General features: G+C 47.7%; 1 protein-coding gene across 1 annotated transcript in view; it reads right to left on the bottom strand.

The window, feature by feature from the left end:
- Positions 1–18,552, bottom strand: part of SPTAN1 (spectrin alpha, non-erythrocytic 1) — a 97,925-nt gene that overhangs the window by 12,524 nt on the left and 66,849 nt on the right. The window contains exons 37-48 of the mRNA XM_032233158.1: positions 18,359–18,373; positions 14,816–14,947; positions 13,556–13,693; positions 13,310–13,414; positions 11,934–12,142; positions 11,722–11,842; positions 10,383–10,504; positions 9,507–9,639; positions 6,855–6,953; positions 4,630–4,789; positions 2,194–2,270; positions 1,492–1,701 (exon numbers count right to left, since the gene is read on the bottom strand). Of these exons, the coding sequence (XP_032089049.1) occupies positions 1,492–1,701; positions 2,194–2,270; positions 4,630–4,789; positions 6,855–6,953; positions 9,507–9,639; positions 10,383–10,504; positions 11,722–11,842; positions 11,934–12,142; positions 13,310–13,414; positions 13,556–13,693; positions 14,816–14,947; positions 18,359–18,373 (1,521 nt within the window). The remainder of the gene's footprint in view (positions 1–1,491; positions 1,702–2,193; positions 2,271–4,629; positions 4,790–6,854; positions 6,954–9,506; positions 9,640–10,382; positions 10,505–11,721; positions 11,843–11,933; positions 12,143–13,309; positions 13,415–13,555; positions 13,694–14,815; positions 14,948–18,358; positions 18,374–18,552) is intronic.

Genomic DNA, 18,552 nt, shown 5'->3' with positions numbered 1-18,552 from the left:
GGATCAGAAGGGAGCTGTTTTGATCCAGCTCCCCAAACACAACCACTATTCATCTCCGACCCTGCCTTTTATCCCCAGAGCTAGGGTGAGGCTTTGCTAGCAGCAATGACTCTTCCGTCCCAAGGACCGGCCCATAGATTTCCACTGTTCTCCTCTCCTCTGCTTTCTGTACATCCGCATACCAGGCACTGAACCCTCTCTCCCCCTCTCCCTCCCTCTCTCTCTATCTCTTTAAAAATGAGGGAGAAGCAGAATACCCAATGATCAAAAGTTTATTTAAACACGGAAACAATTCCCTGATTTTATTCGATAATCTGGGTTCTAAATCCTCTCAATTAAGATACAGAAAAAGAGATTAAGATTAAAGAGAGTTCTGACCAGGGGGAGATCAAAAATTTTAGCAACCGGTTCTCTGCTCAATTGCTGGGTGGACGTGGCCATGGTGGAGGTGGCCCTACAGCAAGGGGGGCTGCGTTTTCTCCTTCCCCAGGCCCCGGAGGCTTTCCTCAAGCCTCCGGGAGGGTGAAAATGGCCTCCCCCAGACTTCCAGAAGGCCCATTTTTCCCTCTCCCAGAGCCATCGTACAGGACCTGCACTTACTTGGCATCCAAAATGGGCCGTGTGGAGACTCCTGGGAGGGGAGGGATGGGCGTGGCCAGCCAGGCCTTGCAACTACGGGTTCGGCGAACCAGATGTAAAATTATCAGGTGGTTCACCTGGAACAGGTCCGAAATGGCTGAATCCCACCCCTGGTTCTGACCCACGCAATCCTCCAAGATACACATACGTGTGCTGTAACATAGGCAGGATTTAAGTAGCTGAACTCAAAGGAAGGGAGGGGAGGGCTTCCTTCTGATGAATCCAAAATAATTCATGTTATTGATTTCCGTATTTTTACACAATTAAAAGGATGTCGTTGTGAGTATGTGGCCAGAAAACGGGAGATGGAGGCTTTGAAGCAGTAAAAGCTCTGGAGACAAAAACATATGAAGGACAGTTGCAGGATTTGAGTCTGGCCCGTCTAGAGAAAAAGAAGGGCTATGAGGGACAGGATAGCAGTCTTCCAGTACTTGAGGGGCTGCCCCAAAGAAGAGGAGGGGGTCAACCTATTCTCCAAAGCACCAGAAGGCAGGACGAGGAGCAATGGAGGGAAGCTAACCAAGGAGAGAAGCAGCCTGGAATTAAAGAGAAACTTTCTAGCAGGGCGGACAATTAACCAGTGGAGCAGCCTCCAGAAGGTTTGAAGGTTTTGAAGAAGAAACTGGACAGCCCCTTTGACTGGAATGGTGTAGGGTCTCCTGCTTGAGGAGAGGGTTGGGCTAGAAGACCTCCAGGGTCCCTTCCAATACTATTCTGATGGATTAATCTCAAAGCCCTTAAATTTGGCTGCCCCGTCTTTTGCCCACTCTTCCCTGGCTAACGGGGATTTCTTAAGACTTCTTGGGCAAAGCCGAATAGCCGATTTGGGAGGTGCCTGATGCCTTTTCTCACCTTTCTGAAATGTTCTTGGGCCTCCAAGAGTTTTTTCTTCCGGGCAGCAGAGTTAGCCAGCAGCTGGTTCCAGCGTTTCATGAGCGAGGCGTGGCGAGCCTCGATGGCCTTCGACTGGACATGCTTGGCGGCCAGCAGCTGGTCCTTCAGGGCGGTGATGTTGGCGATGCCTTCCTGGGCAAAGGCGTGGAGCCCAGCGTCAAAGGTTTCCTGCAAGGAGAGTTGGAAGGTTAAGACTTTGGAGTACGGAAAGAAACAGGGTTCCAAATAGCATCCAAAAGTAAATCAGAGTCCAATATTGTTAAAATTCCAATTTATGAAGACAGCCATGTTGGCACATCTGGGAAAACCCGAATCTGAAAGCTTCCTGGTTTCCCACCCAGTTGGAAGTTCAAGATCCTGCCCCCACACCCATAAGTCCATCCCAAGGTCCAATCTTCCACTGCCATACTGGCAGCTTCCACCCATCCAGTTCCGGTCAGGTGCAGAGGTGCAGAGACAAAGGATGACCTTGGCTTTCTAGAAAGAATGTTGTTATAGCTACATAGTATCTAACCCCTCCCATTTTCCCACAATAGAAAAGGCATAGTAGAATAATAGAAAGTGTGGCAGGCCAAAGACCCAAAGGAAAAGAAGGCTGAAGTCCTTCTTGCTTGTTACGGCCTTCAGCAAAAATATCCCCTTCCCTTCGCGGCCACGCACCTGTTTGGTGAGAAGAGTCTGCACGGAGGAGAGGTCTCGCCCGTAGTCATCTGTCTTGAGGCTGTTTTCTTTCTCACCTAGGAGATTTGTCCTTGGTTTATTTGTATCCCTCTTTTATTTTATTTTTTACATAAAAAATTCAAGGGGGTGAACATCTCCAGCACACCTTCCTCCACCTAGTTTCTCCACAACAGCCAGCTGGTGACGTGGATTAGGCTGAGAGAGGGGGACTGGCCCAAAGTTGGCCTTTTATGATTGAGGTGAGACTAGAATTCACCATCGCCTGGTGATTGGGACCATGGCTAAGGTGAGACTGGAATTCACCATTGCCTGGAGATTGGGCCCAAAGTCACCCAGCTGGCTTTCATGGCTAATGTGGAACTAGATTAGATTATAAGATTAGATAATAGCTTCATTGATTAGCCTATAGGCCATATCAAAGCACAAGGTTGAAACACATATCACCAATAAAATTCTATACAAACAATTTAAAATAAGAGTAAGTTAAAATATAATAGTTATAGGATAAGTGGAACTAGAACTTGTTGGAATTCATTCTGGATGTTTGCGTGCAGGACAGCTTCGGCTGTCTGAAACACACATACACAGGGATGCAAAAACATTGCCTAACGGTCATAACTCACTATGCAGCCTTTTGTAACAAGAACTGTGTGAGCCTACTCCCACACATGCCCTTCCTCCCCCCCTATGCTGTGCTATAGCTTTTTGTTCCCTCTCTCCCCCTCCCAATGCCATGCAGCTTGTAATCTTCTGTTCCCCCTTTGCCCCCCTTTGCCTACCCTTTGCCATGATGTGATTTTCTATTGGTTTATTTCTGGAATGCTGTGAACTTTTCATTAGCTTACTTGTGCCATGTGTGATTATGACGCTGTAACTAACTTTTTCTAATAAAAGAGCCCTTCGAGGATCCTTCGAGGCTTTTGCTCATCCCAAGGAATTTCGTCTGGTGTTTTCCTTTTGATTAGGCAAGGACACATGAGCAGCCCACCAGTGTGGCGACAACGCCGCAACTGGTGACCCCGACGTGATCTTGCTGATCAAGCACGTCGCCTCATTTGGCACCCCCATTGCTTACCGGCGAAGGAACGCCCCTTGCATACCAGGACCGGCCGTCGCAGGCGGAGCATCCTCCTAATCGTGAGTTATGGGGGCAGAATTCTCTAAGCCTCAGGTTGCGCACCTCCATGAACTTAGAGAATTGGCCAAAACCTCAATATTAATCTTAAAAAACAATGGGAACTTTCTCCCCATCCCTTCGAAAAAAGACCTTACTGACCTTCTCAGGTATATTTATCAAAATTGTCCCACATATCCTGATAAGGGCTCAATTCGGATAGCCACTTGGGAAAAATTAGGGAAGTATTTCCATGACCCTCCAAGGGCACCAGGGAAAATACTTTCCACTTGGCGGATCGTCATGGAATGTTTAAAAGTTCATGAACAAGCCGTGATGGGGGGACCAGACACCCCCCCGCCATATTTGGAAACCTTTTCACTAAATTCACACTCTGAATCCAAAGCTTTCTCTTCCCTTGTATGCATGCCTTTGTCACCCTCAGCCTTTGAAGCTCCTCAGCATTACATTCCTTTAAAGGACGCTTTTGCCTGCTTTCCAACCTGACCCCCACACAAAAGGCTATTTCTTATCTTCCTTCTTATTTCAATCTCTTGGCAAGTGAATCTGCCTGGCTCTTCTTACTTTCTTCCGGTCATCCCGGCTACCCCTCTTTCATTACCCCCTACGGTGCCTCTTTTGGTCTTTCCTCATCGTGATTTCATGTCTCAAGGAGTTCTTGCTACTCCCTTTCTTACTGACTCTTCTGATTTCTCTTCTGTTGCTTTGATGACATTTTCCTGCCTGAAGCACCTGAATTTTTTTCACAGATGTTTCACAGAGCAATTGATTCATAGGATCTGAATTGGAATGGAGAAAAATGGTTTTTTGCATCCCTGTGTATGTGTGTTTCAGACAGCCGAAGCTGTCCTGCACGCAAACATCCAGAATGAATTCCAACAGAACTCATGGTCTCCTGCTTTCAAGCTAGGTGCCAATAATTTTTTTAATCAATCAATCAATCAATCAATCTATCATCTATCAATCTATCATCTATCTATCTATCTATCTTCCTTCCATTATTCCATCCATCATCTATCTATCTATCTATCTATCTATCTATCTATCTATCTATCTATCTATCTATCTATCTATCTATCTATCTACCATTATTCCATCCATTATCTATCTCTATCTCTCTCTCTCTATCTCTCTCTCTATATCTATCATCTATCTATCTTCCTTCCATTATTCCATCCATCATCTATCTAGCCCCATTGGGATTTCTAAGCATTCCCACCCTTCACCCAAGTCTCCCTGTCTGTTTTCGTAACATGGCCCTCCCTCCCTTCCATGGTTACCTATCCAGGATTCAACCACATCGGCTTTCCAGTTGAACTGGAGGAAGGCAGAGTTCTCATCCAACTTGGCCTTCCTCTGAGAGGCTGCCCTCTCCAGATCGGACACTTTGCCCTTCAGGCTCTTCATCTTGGCGGTGATGTTCTCCTCGTGGTGATTGTTCTGGAGGAAAAGGAAGAGAAAAGCAGCCCGTTACTTGTGGCCAATGGGCAGCTCTCCAGACCTGGTGGAAATCCTTCACCCAGAAAGATAAGTGGTACCCAGTTAAAAAAATAAATAAATGCTAGATTTTGACAGGGTGTAGAAATGGGGAGGTGAAGAAAAAGTCTACATGATTTGGCCAGGAAGTGGGATGCATTGATTTCTTGGTGCTCCCTTGAGTTTGCAGATATTTCATGACCCAACTAGGTAACTTCATCAGTGCTAGAAGGGAATGGGGTTTGGGAGGAGGAGGAGGACTATGGGATGCTTAGTGTTCTCTTACCTTGGTTGTTTTCTTGGAGACATTTTATTTCCCAACGAGGCTCCCCAAGAGCCTGAAACAAACTCCTTGTCCCAACAAAACCCCTTTTATTAATTTACTGTGAATTCTTCTCATTCACATCCAGCAAAGTCTTTCCAGGGAGGATTTACAGTCACAGACCTTATCTGGCTTGGAGAACTGCCAGGCCAATATCTGCAAAACGTGGCAAGGAGCTTCGGAGAGTCAAGAACCAATTAAACGAACTAATTTCCTCCTGCAAACTCCACTCCCCTTTCGCTCCTCTTTTATTTCCTCTGGGAGGGGCCATTCACCTGTGGCCTTACTCCCAAGTCGAACCCTGTTCTTTAGCTGTTCCCTTCGTCTGGCAGCTCTGCGCATGCGCACACTGGGAACAGGCTCCAGCTGTTCTTCTGCCTCACTGATCTCCGACTCTGAAGGCAGCTGATAACTGTCAGACGGCCTGGCCTCCTCTCTGCCTCTGACACAGAGCCCTCCTCAGAGCCTTCCCCAGACTCCAGGACTGGCCTATCTTCCTCCCCAACCTCCTCACTGTCCGAATCTGCTGCCAGCTCTGCTGGCGGGCCACAACAGTAACATCATCTGTGCTAGAAGGGAATGGAGCTTGTGAAGAGGAGGAGGAGAAGGAAGACTGTGGGGTCTTTGGTGCTCTCTGAACTTAGTTATTTTCTTGCAAATGTTTCATTACCCAAATAGGTAACATCATCAGTGCTAGAAGGGAATGGAGTTTGTGGACTGGAAGAGGAAGAGTGGAGAAGGAGGAGGACGACTATAGGGTCCATAGTGTTTCTCTGAGCTTGGTTGTTTTCTTAGACACGTTTCATCACCCAACGAGATAACATCTTTAAGTGGGAAGCTTCCAACCACAAAGGTGCTTTTTCAAGAGGCATGACTGGGCTTCTTGCTTTTCTTTCATAATAGAAGAAGAAGCTTCTTGGATGGGAAGCTGTTGTGGCCCAGCAGGAGCTGTTGGAGCTGCCACCAGACTCCGACAGCGAGGGGCCCTATGAGTCGGCTCTGGAGGATGTAGAGGACCCTGGACAGGGTTCCGACTCCGAGCAGGGCGCAGAGAGGCTGGTTGGCCACCAGGAGGCGTCTGAGCCTTGGACCAGTGGGTAGGAGACAAGGGAGAGTGATCCGGATGCCAGTAGTGAGTTGTTCCTGGATGCCTGGCACCGAAGAGCTAATAGGCGTCAGGAACAGTTGCGCAAGTACAGGAGGTAATTGCACTCAGCTGGTGGTCATTAGGCTCCTCTCCAGACTATAAAAAGACTGCTTGTGCACACACCCCTCTTGCAGAAGTCAACACAGGAACTAATGTTGGAGAATAGAATTGTGAGCTTGGCAGGCTGGATTGCTGCCAAGACTTATCTGTGTTGGATTGCTGCCACGGCTTATCTGTGCTGGCTTGCTGCCAAGGACCTGTCTGTCTGTTAATAAATTCTGGAAAGTATCTCTGGCTTGGAGTGTGTGTTGGTGTGGGACGAGGAGAGTCAGATCAGGAAGCTAAACATCTTGTGGGGAAAAAAACCAAGGAAGTCCAGATGCCTCTTGAAAAAAGCACCTTTGAGACAACCTGGAAGATAGAGAATCTCCATAGACTTCCAGCTACAAGGGTCCTCTCTGATCTTAGCAGAAGCGAATTGAACAGCCCCTGGCCCTTATCTTGGAGCGTCAAGGACCAGGGATGGTGAGCCCGTCCAGGTCCTCTCAAGTTCCTCTCACCTTCTTGATCAGGTCCTCGCCGTTGGCACAGACGTCGTTCACCCGGTCCTTATGCACGGTGAAATCGGACTCAAACGCTTCGTGTTTCTTCAACAGACCCTACGATGATAGGAAGGAAGGGGTGAGGACTCAGGGCAACGGCACACAGGTAGCACAAAGAGCTGGCAGTTCTTTTTTCTTTTTGAAGGGGAAAAAAACTTTACTGAGGATTTATAACATTAAATACAAATACCTTTAAAAATAATTTTGTATAAGTCACAATCCTTTTTGACAGTACTAACATAACCATTTACTATTAAAATACGTTGCTAATTATTCCTATATCTATACATCTAGGCTTCTAAGCTGTACATTTCATGTTCCTATTATTTATCCGTGGATACCAGTTTTCCCAAACTGTATACTATTCTGAGTTTTCCTTGTCCCTTAACTCCAGTGTGAGTCGATCCATCTCTGCACAATCAAGAATCTTTTGATTTTTATCAAACAGTCTGTCAACATAGTATCATTCTTCCAGCATTGTGCGAGGGCTATTCTCGCTGCTGTAATTATGTGCAAAATTAAGTATTTTATCTCTTTCGTATATTTTCCCTTAATAATCCCCAGAAGGAACAATTCTGCTTTGAACTCTCTGTTTGGGTGTTTGTCATTTCCTGTAACCATTTTTGCATTTTAGTCCAATATTTTTTTGCTTTTGGGCATAACCACCATGCATCAAAGAAGATTGTTTACATTTCCAACAGTTTGGATTTAAGTTCGGATACATTTTTGCCAGTCTCGAGGGGGCTAAATGCCTCACAGCTGGCAATTCAAACTGCCCCTTTATTGCTCCAAATCTCCCCAAAACGCCCCCATGTTTCTGGCAAGTCCCTGAGCAGAGTGAGAAAAAATCCCCCCAAAAACCTCAAGCAGCCTCTAGCTGAAATTAATCCAGCCCAGCACTGCCTGCACCAAGGCTGCGCAGCAATAAATCCCAAATGTACTTGGCAAAACAAAGGCAAATCAAAGAGTTCAGGAAGCTTAGGTTGCACTGTTCATGCCTTCTCTGCACTCTCTGAGCTCTTGGATCAGGAGTGGGAGGTTCTTGCTCCTCGCCTGAGCTCTTGTCTCTCATTTTCATCCTGCCTCTTTTCCTCCCTGCCTCCAGGCCTTACTAATTCTGCAAAAGCCTTGCCTGGACTGACTCTGCCCCAGTTTCCCCAGTTTCCTCCAAGGCCAATGGAGCTGCCCCTCTCACTCGCTGTCAGTTCTTGTTCCAGCTCATCTTCCCCTGCAGATTCAGACTCCCACGGGGGCGTGGGAGTTACCAAGAAGGCAGTTACCAAGATTGGACCATTCAGGGTTGAGTAACGGTAGACAAGGCCACCAACAAGCAAGCTGGGTGTCATAGCTCTTCATAGCACGTGGAGAAGAACAGCTACCATATTTTTAGGACTACACGATGCACCGGTATATAAGATGCACCAAGATTTAAGAAAGAGGTAAGTAAGAAAAAGAAGTTTTTGTCCTCCCTGATCTCCAGGAGCACTCTGCAGGCTTCAGCTGGGCTGGGCTAAGGCAACCCCCCCCCCCATTTTTCACAAAAATGTGATGCGGAGGCGGGGCTTCGGGAGGGCAAAAATGGCTATATTCTGTGTATAAGACACACCATCATTTCCATGCTCTTTTTTGGGGGGGGAGCTGCGTCTTATACTCTGAAAAATACGGTATATAGCAGCGAACGCTTTCCAAAAGGGCGAAGTGGAATTGTAAACTTTTCGTGCATCCGTTCATAGCATTTATATAGGTAGTCCTCAACTTATGAACACAATTCAGCCCAAAATTTATGTCGTTAAGTGAGACATTTTTACGTGAGTTCTGCCACATTTTACGACCTTTCTCGCCACCGTTGTTAAGTGAATCTCTGCCATTAAGTTGGCTGTTAAGCTAATACAGCTTTCCCATCGACATGGCTTGTCAGGTCTCAAAAGAGTTATCACGTGACACACACCCCCACCCAGGACGCTTCGACCGTCATAAATAGGAGTGACTTGCCAAGTGTCTGGATTTTGATCAAGTGGCCATGGGATTGCTGCAACGGTCGTAAGCATGAAAAACCATTTGTAAGTCGTTTTTCCAGTGCTGCTTTTGCTTTGAATGCTCATTAAATGAGCTGTTGTAAATCGGGGAACTACCTGTATTCATTCATGGCACTGAATGAAGTCCAGGTTGACTTTACACAAGACTCACCATTTTATTTAATTATTAATCATTTTACTTTATTTTATTTTAATTTGTTTTATTTTTTTATTTTATTACTAGTTAAAACCCCGGGGAATTTATTTACGCTAATCCTGTATTAGACAGGAAAACGAATGAATTATATCTATAATGTCAAGTCAAAGTAATGCTGGAACACACACACAAAGAAACACAAATACACACACACACACACACGAACTTCAATCCAAAATGCACCCTATCACTGTCAAAAGTACTGTGATTTGACACTATAGATATAATTCATTCCTTTTCATTTCAGCAGCCCAGGCGTTCCAGAGTTATGCTGGAACACACACAGACAGAGACAGAGACACCCTGCTCAAATCAACAATCACAGCGCTACATGATGCTCACCTGGGCACCTGATAAACCTGCTCTTTCTTTGCTTACCTGTATGGCTGCCAGGGTATCTCCGTAGTCCTCGCTGGCCACCAGAGTCATCTTCTCGTTAATCCAGGCCTCCTCTTCTTCCACGTTGGCCACAAACTGTTGATATTCGAGAGACTCCTCGAGCCGCTGACCGCTGGAAAGAGGAGGAGGCAGAGAAAATGAATATGCATTACTTTATGTATATATTAATTATGCATCTTCAGCCTGTCTATCAAAAGGAAGGCGGGGCCTTTTTCCTTCCTGGGTGTTTTCAAAGGCTGTGGGGCTCAATGCAGTGGTGGTTTCTGGCCGGTACGCCCCGGTACGGGCGTACCGGTGGTAGCTGGGAGCAGCGGCCACAATACCAGAATGGTGTTTTGGAGAACCTGTCCTCCCGCCTGCGTTCCTTATCTGTGTTTAAGCCAACCGGGCCATTTGCGCACACACGGTATACGGCGCCTCTGCGAATTCCACCGAGCAACTGGAGCATCGCAGGGCGGTGGGTGCGCATGCGTGCAGTGTACCAGTTGCGACAGGATCTGGAACCCACCACTGGCTTACTGGTCCTTCCTTTTGCTGCTTCTTTTTTGTTATTGTTGTTTAATGACCCCATAATCCCTTGTGGGGTGGAGCCTAGGCAACTGAATGGAGCTGGGGGGTTACTGGCCAGATGCCCTTCCTGTTCGCCAATGCAGAGTTTTTTCCCCCCAGCAGATAAATCCTCACTGTCCCCAGAAAGAGAAATATCAGCCTCTACCTAGAATTGAACTCAGCCTCCTGATTGTGAAGCAAGAGCTCCACCTCGAGGCCACCTTTGCGACGTCTTGCCTTTACAAATTCTGCCACAGCGCCATTTGGGTCTTAGTTCAATAAGGCTGCCAACATCTGAGTCCTTACCGTGCAGCTGCCAGCCGCTTCAGCTCTTGCCAGTGTTCCACAAACTGAGCCAATCGCTGCTGGATTTCCTCTTTTCCGATTGTGTTGTCATCGGACAACTTCTTGCCTGTGTCCAGCACGCCCTGCCCAAGAAACCCAATCGCACGTTGCAGCAGCGCTAAACAGAGTCAATTCTGCTCCCCCCCCCCCCTTGGCTGAATGGTGGCTTCCAGGTTTAACTTTTCTTCGTTTTTAACACACTGTGATGCACCTAAATAACTTTGTCTGCCACGCTCAAGACTGTAAGGACTTTGAAGAGATTTCAAAGCAAAAAATAAAAGAAGATCAACCGGGATTCATTGGAATGAGGTCCAAAGCCTCAGGCTGGGGAATGTCTGGGCAGCCCTTGCGGAAGGCAAAAGTTCAGTGGGACGTCTTTCATCTAGCACAGACTTTAGCCCAACGTTTCTGTCCTCCAAGATAAAATTTCCCTCCATGGATCTCTAAAATTTCCAGTTTTACAAAGTGGAACAGATTACCAAGATAGGCCTAGGCTCTAGGCTTCCTTCCTTCCTTTTCTTTCCTTCCTTCCTCCCTCCCCCCTCTTCCTTCCTTCTTTCCTCCCTCCTTTCCTTCTTCTCAATCCCACCTTCCTCCCATCTTTCCTTCTCTCATCTTCCTTCCTTCCCTTCTTCCCCTTCCTCTCAATCCCACCTCCCTCCCTTCTCACCCTCCTCTTCCTCCCTCCCTCCTCTCCCTCCTTCTTTCCTCCCTCCTTCGTTTCTTCTCAATCCGCCCTTCCTTCCTTATCTTCCTCCTCTTCCTTCCTTCCCACCTCCTCCCTCCCTTTCCTTCCTATCCTCCCCCCCTTTCCCTCCTTCTCCCCTCCCCTCTCTCATCTTCCTCCCTCCTTTCCTTCCTCTCAATCCCACCCTCCTCCTGTCCTTCTACCTCTCATCTTCCTTTCCTTCTTCCCCTTTCACTCATTCCCACCTCCCTCCCTTCTTTCTCTCCCTCCCTTTCCTTCCTCTCAATCCCACCTCCTTTCATCTTTCCCTCTCATCTTCCTTTCTTCCCTTCTTCCCCTTCCGCTCATTCCCATCTCCCTCCCTTTCTCATTCCCATCTCTCCCGCCTCTTCCTCCCTCCCTCTCTCCTTTCCTTCCTCTTACTCCCTCCCTCCCTTCCCTTCCTCTCTCTCATCTTCCTCCCTCCCTTCCCCTCCCTCTTTCCTTCTTCAAATTTACCTAGCTGCCTAACTCACCACACAGTGATTTTAGGTAACATTTTCATTCCCAGATGGAATTCTCGCTCTCTCCTTGCCCTTTCAAAGGACGTTCCCCCTCCCCAACCTTCCTTACCTGGATTGCAGGTTCGTGCGCAGCCAATTCTGCTTCCAGGCGCTTGTGTTTCTTCCTCAGGTTCTGCACCCCAGTGAGGTCCCTCCCATAGTCTTCCGAGCTGACCAGCAGCTTCTTCTCCCTTGAGTATCGAAAGGGGAAAAGGAAGAAGGTCAACCGAAGGTCCTTCCAGGGAGATTCAAGATTCCCTACCAAGTGGCCAAAATCCGTACTTGATCCAGGACTCCTCATCGTCCATATCTCGGAAGAACTGGTGCAAACGGTGGGATTCGTTCAGTTTTGCCCGCCGGCCGGCTGCCATGTTCTTAATCCGCTGGAAACGCCCGTTGATGGTGTCACGCTTGTCCTTGACTTGGGAGGTGTCAAAAGCACTGCTGGTCATCAGGCTGTCAGCTTGGCCGTTGAGGTCCTTCAGACGGTCCTGAACAAAGACATAAAAAAGGACACCCCCCCCCCCCCCCAAGACATGAGGAAGAGCTCTCCAGGAAGGAATGACAGAATTGTTCTGACTGAGGCTTCCCAAGAGCCTGAAGCAAACTCCTGGTCCCGACAAAAACCCTTTTATTAATTGACTGTGAATTCTGTTTCTTCACATCCAGCAAAGTATTTCGAGGGAGGATTTACAGTCATAGTCATGGACTGTTAGGAATATAATCTAACAGTTGGGGTTGGCTATAAACCATGTAACAATGTTGTACCTGTTTCTTTAAATCATACTGTAAAATGTGATTGGTTGCTGTTTTCCTCAGTCGGCCATAAGAGGGAGCCAGAATGACTGTTAGCTCTCTGTTTCCTTAGATGCTGGGCTGATCTGATCTGAGTGTTTTGGAAGCTGGCTATTAGAAAGTGCCGTGAGCTATTGTAAGTTTTGCAACTCTTAGCAAACTTTGAGTACTGACCTGATTATATGATTACTGGACTATGTTATTTGGATTATCCCTTTACTGAGAGACATTGATGAATGAATGACTTATCCGTGTATGACTTGGACTGTTTGATGGACTCTGATACCTCTATTTCCACAAAAGTAATAGCCTATTTAAACTGCAGTGTCTCTGTATGCTGGTTTGTGTGTTCTCCAACACAACTCTCACAACGCTTCGCTGAACGTACTCGCTCTCCCAATGGGGGAGCTTACCTAACATGGACCCTGGGATGGACTTGTGGGTGTGGGGGCCAGATCTTGAACTTTCAATTGGGTGGGGAAAACCAGGAAGCTTTTAGATTCGGGTTTTCCCTGATGTGCCAACATGGCTCTCTTCATAAATTGGAATTTTGAGAAATACTTTGCCTTGAACTCTGATTTACTTTTGGATGCTATTTGGAACCCTGACAGCTGTTACCTTCCCACCAAAGGTGGTCCCTATTTTTCTACGTGCTTTCGAACGGCTCAGTTGGCAGAAGCTGCGACAAGTCACGGGAGCTCACTTCGTTATGCAGCGCTAGGGATTCAAAACGCCGACCTTTCTGATCGACAAGCTCAGCGTCTTGGCCACTGAGCCACTGTGACCCACATTAGTCTGCGGTTAATCGACGGTTAATCAAGGAGGCACCATTTAAGTGCAAGAACATGTCTGGGGATTCCCACCTCATGGGCAGAGATGTCCGCTTCCAGCAACTGGTGCTTCTTCAGGAGATTGTTCACCGATGCCAAATCTTTCCCGTAATCTTCAGATGCCAGGAGAGCTTCCACCTGCAAAGAAGCCCGACATGCCAACTGAAGGAGGGCTGCCATATTTCTCCAGGACAACTCTGGGTTTCCAATATTCAAAGGTGCCCAAGGCCTCGACTCGCCAGAGCCCCCCGAAAGAGGACGAAAGGGGAAGGGAGCTACCTCGGAAAGCCAGAAATCAAAATCCTTGATTCCAGTGTTGAAATTCTGCTGCCGGTTGGCTTCCTTCAGCTTCTGGCTTTTCTCGGCCGATTTCTGCACCAGGAACTCCCACTGGTCAGCCAAAGCTGCCAAGCGAGACTGCCAATGGAAGAAAGGAAAGGAAAACCGAGCTAAGGGTGGGAGAAGGAAGTCCGGGCAGGGGAGCTTCTCCCTTCAGGCTCCCTGGAATCTGCTCCAGGAAATTGAGCTTATCCACAGGGAAGAAAAGGGAATTTATCAGCTGACAGAAGAAAACTGGACAGTGACTTTCCTGGCAATGCGAGTTCTCTGCTGGCCTTCCCATTCTAGGTAAAGGTAAAGGTTCCCATCGCACATATGTGCTAGTCATTCCCGACTCTAGGGGGCGGTGCTCATCTCCATTTCAAAGCCAAAGAGCCAGAGCTGTCCCCTCCATGGTCCTGTGGCTGGCATGACTCAACGCCCAAGGCGCACGGAACGCTGTTCCCTCCCCACCAAAGGTGGTTCCTATTTTTCTACTTGCATTTTTTTTGTACTTTTGAACTGCTAGGTTGGCAGGAGCTGAGACAAGTCCCGGGAGCTCACTCTGTTACGTGGCGCTAGGGATTCAAACCGCCAACCTTTCTGATCGACCAGCTCAGCGTCTTAGCCACTGAATCCCTTCGTCCCATTCTAGAGAAAGCCATTTTCTGACCAACCAAATTGTCCTTTTCCTCTGCATGGTTAGCATAGAAGCACTGAGAGGTTGAAAGAGCCGTCTCACCGGGCATAAAATCAGGGAAACCTCATACCTCATCAGGGATCGGCAACCTTAAATACTCAAAGAGCAGCAAAGATCCTAACCGGAAAGCCCCCCCCCCCTTTCAATTCTGGAGCCAACCGGAAGTCTGGTTCCCCCACCATAGAGTCTCCTCCTAGCATGGCATCCTTTTTCCTCTGCAGACCGGACGTCTGGTTCACCCACCATAGAGTCTCCTCCTAGCATGGTGTCTTTTTTCCTCTACTTGTCCTAACCAAAACCACATATCAATGGTGGAGCCAACTGGAGACAGGGAGCCACAGCAGAGGGATGAAAGAGCTACATGCAGCTCCAGAGGTGGCCAACCCTTGCCTTAAGTAGAAAAACCACCTTTTATTGAAAGAGGCTCTCCTAATCTCATTCTTCTCGCTCCGTTAAATAGGAATTCATATTTGCATGCAATTTTTACTCCTGGTGGACAAAGCATGGAGGGCAACGCCTACCTTCACCGCCTCTTCGCTGCCGGCACAGGCACCGCGGTCAATGAGGGAATTCCCGACATCAATGACACCGCGGATTCGGTCCGCATTGGCGTGCAGCTCGGCTTCGAAGGCCTGGTGCTTCTGATGCTTACTCTGAAGGTAGCAGAACAGCAAACTGTTAAAACAACTGGAGAAAGGCTCATGATGGGTTTTTAAGGGCAGGACCAAGTTTATTTAAACTAATTCCAGGGCTGCCACTCCGAACTTAAATCTCCGTTTACCTCCTTGAAGGAGGAAGCGTCAGCAGGGTTTTCTGCCTATTCAGGAACAAAGGGGGGGATTCATTTGCAAGAGGTTGCTGGACCTATTGGGGGTCGCCAGGGGCTGAGGCACATGGACTCTGGAACTCACGATATCCCAAGGGTGATGGGGATTATAGTGTCACCCATCAGGAGGGTTCTGTTTCATGTGTGAATTTTAAAAAGGAGGGGGGGGGGTTGGCCATGAAAACTGAGCTGCACAGGGCAAAATGGGTAGCACAACAGGGCATAGAATGAAACTGGCAGGAAGTGACAGGGCTGTTTTATGTGGATAAACCACCTTTGCTGGAAGCTGCCGGCTGATAGGCTGCCCCCTCCCCACTATCTCACCTGCTGCTTAATCATCAAAAGACAAAGCCCCCTTCCTCCTTAAGTTTTTCTGGGCAGTTCCCCCTAACCCTTTCCACACAGAAGAGGGGAAGGAAGGAAAAAGAGAGACAGAGAGAGAAAAGGACACACACACACACACACACACAACGAGTCATGAGCTGGGCTCACACACACAAAATAAATGCCACTGCTCCCCCCCCCCCCCCGCCCCTTAATTTGGTCTCTTACGGGGATGAGGCTGCACTCTTTTGTTCACTTGAGGTCACCTGGGCTGTGGCCAATTCGGAACTGGGCCACGCAAGAAATGGGCCAGTGGGCACGTTCAGCTCCCCTGGCCCGAGCAGTGTCCCAAAGGTTTCTCTCTCGCACGAGTGGGAGCTGCGTACGTGCGCAGGCTGGCCTCCCATTCGCACATCCCGGTTCCCATCTCCCACACACCCCTCCCGCCGAGCCGCCTGCTCCCCCACGCTCCAAAGAGCAAAGCGGTGAAGAGGCCGAGTAGGACGAGCGCGCCCTGCTCAGCTTGGCACTCACAGAGGGCGCCTGCGCAGGACATCCAACCCGCTTTTGGGGTGCTGGGCAGCCGCAGCGAATCTGAAGGAGCATCACGAGACCGCCCCCACCCCAAAGGCGGCTCTTCTTCATGCCAAAAGCTTTTGTGAAGGGACAAAAGGCTTTGGGGGGACAGGACAATCTTATGCGGTTTCAAGGCCTTCCATCCCTTTGCAAAAGCGTTCATTCAGGAGATGGGAGCACGAAACCGCGCCCCAAAGGATGCTCTTCTCTTTGGCGCGAGTAGAGCTGAGCGCGCGCCAACCTATCGCGCCTGCCTCCTCATTCCTTTCACAAACACACCCAAGCCAGACCGCCGTTCACAATGGTTGGGTACTGTTGGTTTGGAGTGTTGTGTGAACCCAGCTGTTAGGTCAAAGGAAGAGTTGAGTGGAGGCATCTAGCCAGATGTTAGCTTCGCCCCCCCCCACTGAACAAGACCAGGAGGGATGTGATTTTTTTAGACCTCGCTGCAGATTGTCAAGGACAACAAGCGGTTCGCCCAGAACCAAAAATGTGAGGTTGCGCAAATGCGCGCGGCATGAAAAATATGGCGACTATATAGGACAGGATAGCACCAGGGCGGGTGGGCAGTGCCAACCACCCTGAAGAGACCCCATTCCTTGTTGACCCCTCTCCCCCTCCCCAGTGTTTCTATTGGTCGCTTTCTCTCGACCATAATGCACCAGTTCTAGCCGTGTTTGCAAAGGGGAGACCCCATCTAGGGAGACAAGAGCAATGGGCTGGGCGCAGCTTCTCCAGCCTTCTCCCCTTCTGAAGGCTGATGGCCAACCAGTTGGGGAGCATAACAGGCAGGGTGGATTCGATTTAAATCAACTCCATTTAAACCACCATTTAAATCACTAGTAAAAAGGCTTGATTTACATCAACTCCATTTAAATCATAGTTTTTAAAGAGCCACTGTCATCTCTGTCCCGCAGGTGCTCAGTGGTCCAAAGTCCTCTTTTCTGATAAGAGCAACTTTTGCCAAAAGCACCAAAAACTGGTTCAATGACCATGGGATTACTGTGCTTGATTGGCCTCTCCATTCTTCCTCCATACTCTGGGCCCTTGGTTTCCAAATGAGATGCAAAAGTTGCTCTCATCAGAAAAGAGGACTTAGGACCACTGAGCAACAGGACTTTGGACCACTGTGCTTCATTAAGACCAGGGTCAACGCAGCCGTCTACCAGGAGATTTTGGAGCACTTCATGCTTCCTTCCACAGACGAGCTTTATGGGGATGCTGACTTCATTTTCCAGCTGTCCACACTGCCAAAAGCACCAAAACCTGGTTCAATGACCGTGGGATTACTGTGCTTGATTCGCCAGCAAACTCGTCTGACCTGAACCCCATAGAGAATCTATGGGGCACTGCCAAGAGAAAGATGAGACACATGAGACCGAACAATGCAGAAGAGCTGAAGGCCGCTACTGAAGCATCCTGGTCTTCCATAACACCTCAGCAGTGCCACAGGCTGATAGCTTCCATGCCACACCGCATTGAGGCAGTAATTGCTGCAAAAGGGGCCCAAAACAAGTACTGAGTACATATGCACGCTTATACTTTTCAGAGGTCCGATAGTGTTCTATGTACAATCCTTGTTTTATTGATTGCATGTAATACTCTAATTTTCTGAGATTGTGGATTTGGGGTTTTCATGAGCTGCAAGCCATAATCATCACAATTATGACAAATCACGGCTTGAACTACATTACATGCTTTGCATGTAATGAGTCTTATCTCATATATTAGTTTCAAATTGCAGTACTGAAATAAATGAACTTTTGCATGATATTCTAATTTTTTGAGTTTCACTTGTAAATTTGATAAAAAATAAGATCGATTTAAATATTTAAAAAATCCCATTTAAATTTTTAAAAATCTGTTTTTTAATCCACCCTGATAACAGGAGTTCAATTTGACATTTCTAATGTGGGGGTAGGGGGAAGCAGGACTGAGAACAGCCCAAAGAAAAGACTTTGAAAGACAGAGACAAGAGAAGATTCAACTTCCTTCCTCTTGGGTGGAATATATATATAGATATATAGATATAAATATATTTATATATAAGGTGATGCAGGCAGATCACCGACAAACTCAAAGCAGTTCATGCTGCAAAGTGAACAGGTTAATGGGGGAAGAGGCACTTAACAAGAACCAAAAAAAAAAAAGACAAGACCACGTCAAGGCGGGGAAACAACGAAAACGACGACCAAAAAAAAAGGAAAAAAAAGCAATCACCGAGTGAGTGATTAAAAACGATGACGACAACGAAAGAATGAACGAGCAGAATGAGTGGATGAAACGTTAAGACTTCAACACAAATGAAGCCAAATCAAAGCGGGCTTTTTCAACTTACCAGGAGTTTGGAAAGCTATATTTAAAAAAAAAAAAACAGACGGGGGGAAGAGAGAGAAGAAGAGATCAGTGCCGTCTCCGCTGATCCAGGAAGGGCGATTTAAGATTTTGAGTCTTGCGTAAAAAGCAGGTTTATTTTCTGAGTGTAGAGCTGCGTGTGCAGGAAGATTGGCAAAAAAAAAAAAAAAAAAGGCA

This window comes from Thamnophis elegans, chromosome 16 (assembly GCF_009769535.1).
Source record: "Thamnophis elegans isolate rThaEle1 chromosome 16, rThaEle1.pri, whole genome shotgun sequence".
Taxonomy (NCBI): Eukaryota; Metazoa; Chordata; class Lepidosauria; order Squamata; family Colubridae; genus Thamnophis; species Thamnophis elegans.
The sequence above is the reverse complement of the archived record's forward strand: the minus strand, read 5'-3'. Positions and strand labels throughout refer to the sequence as shown.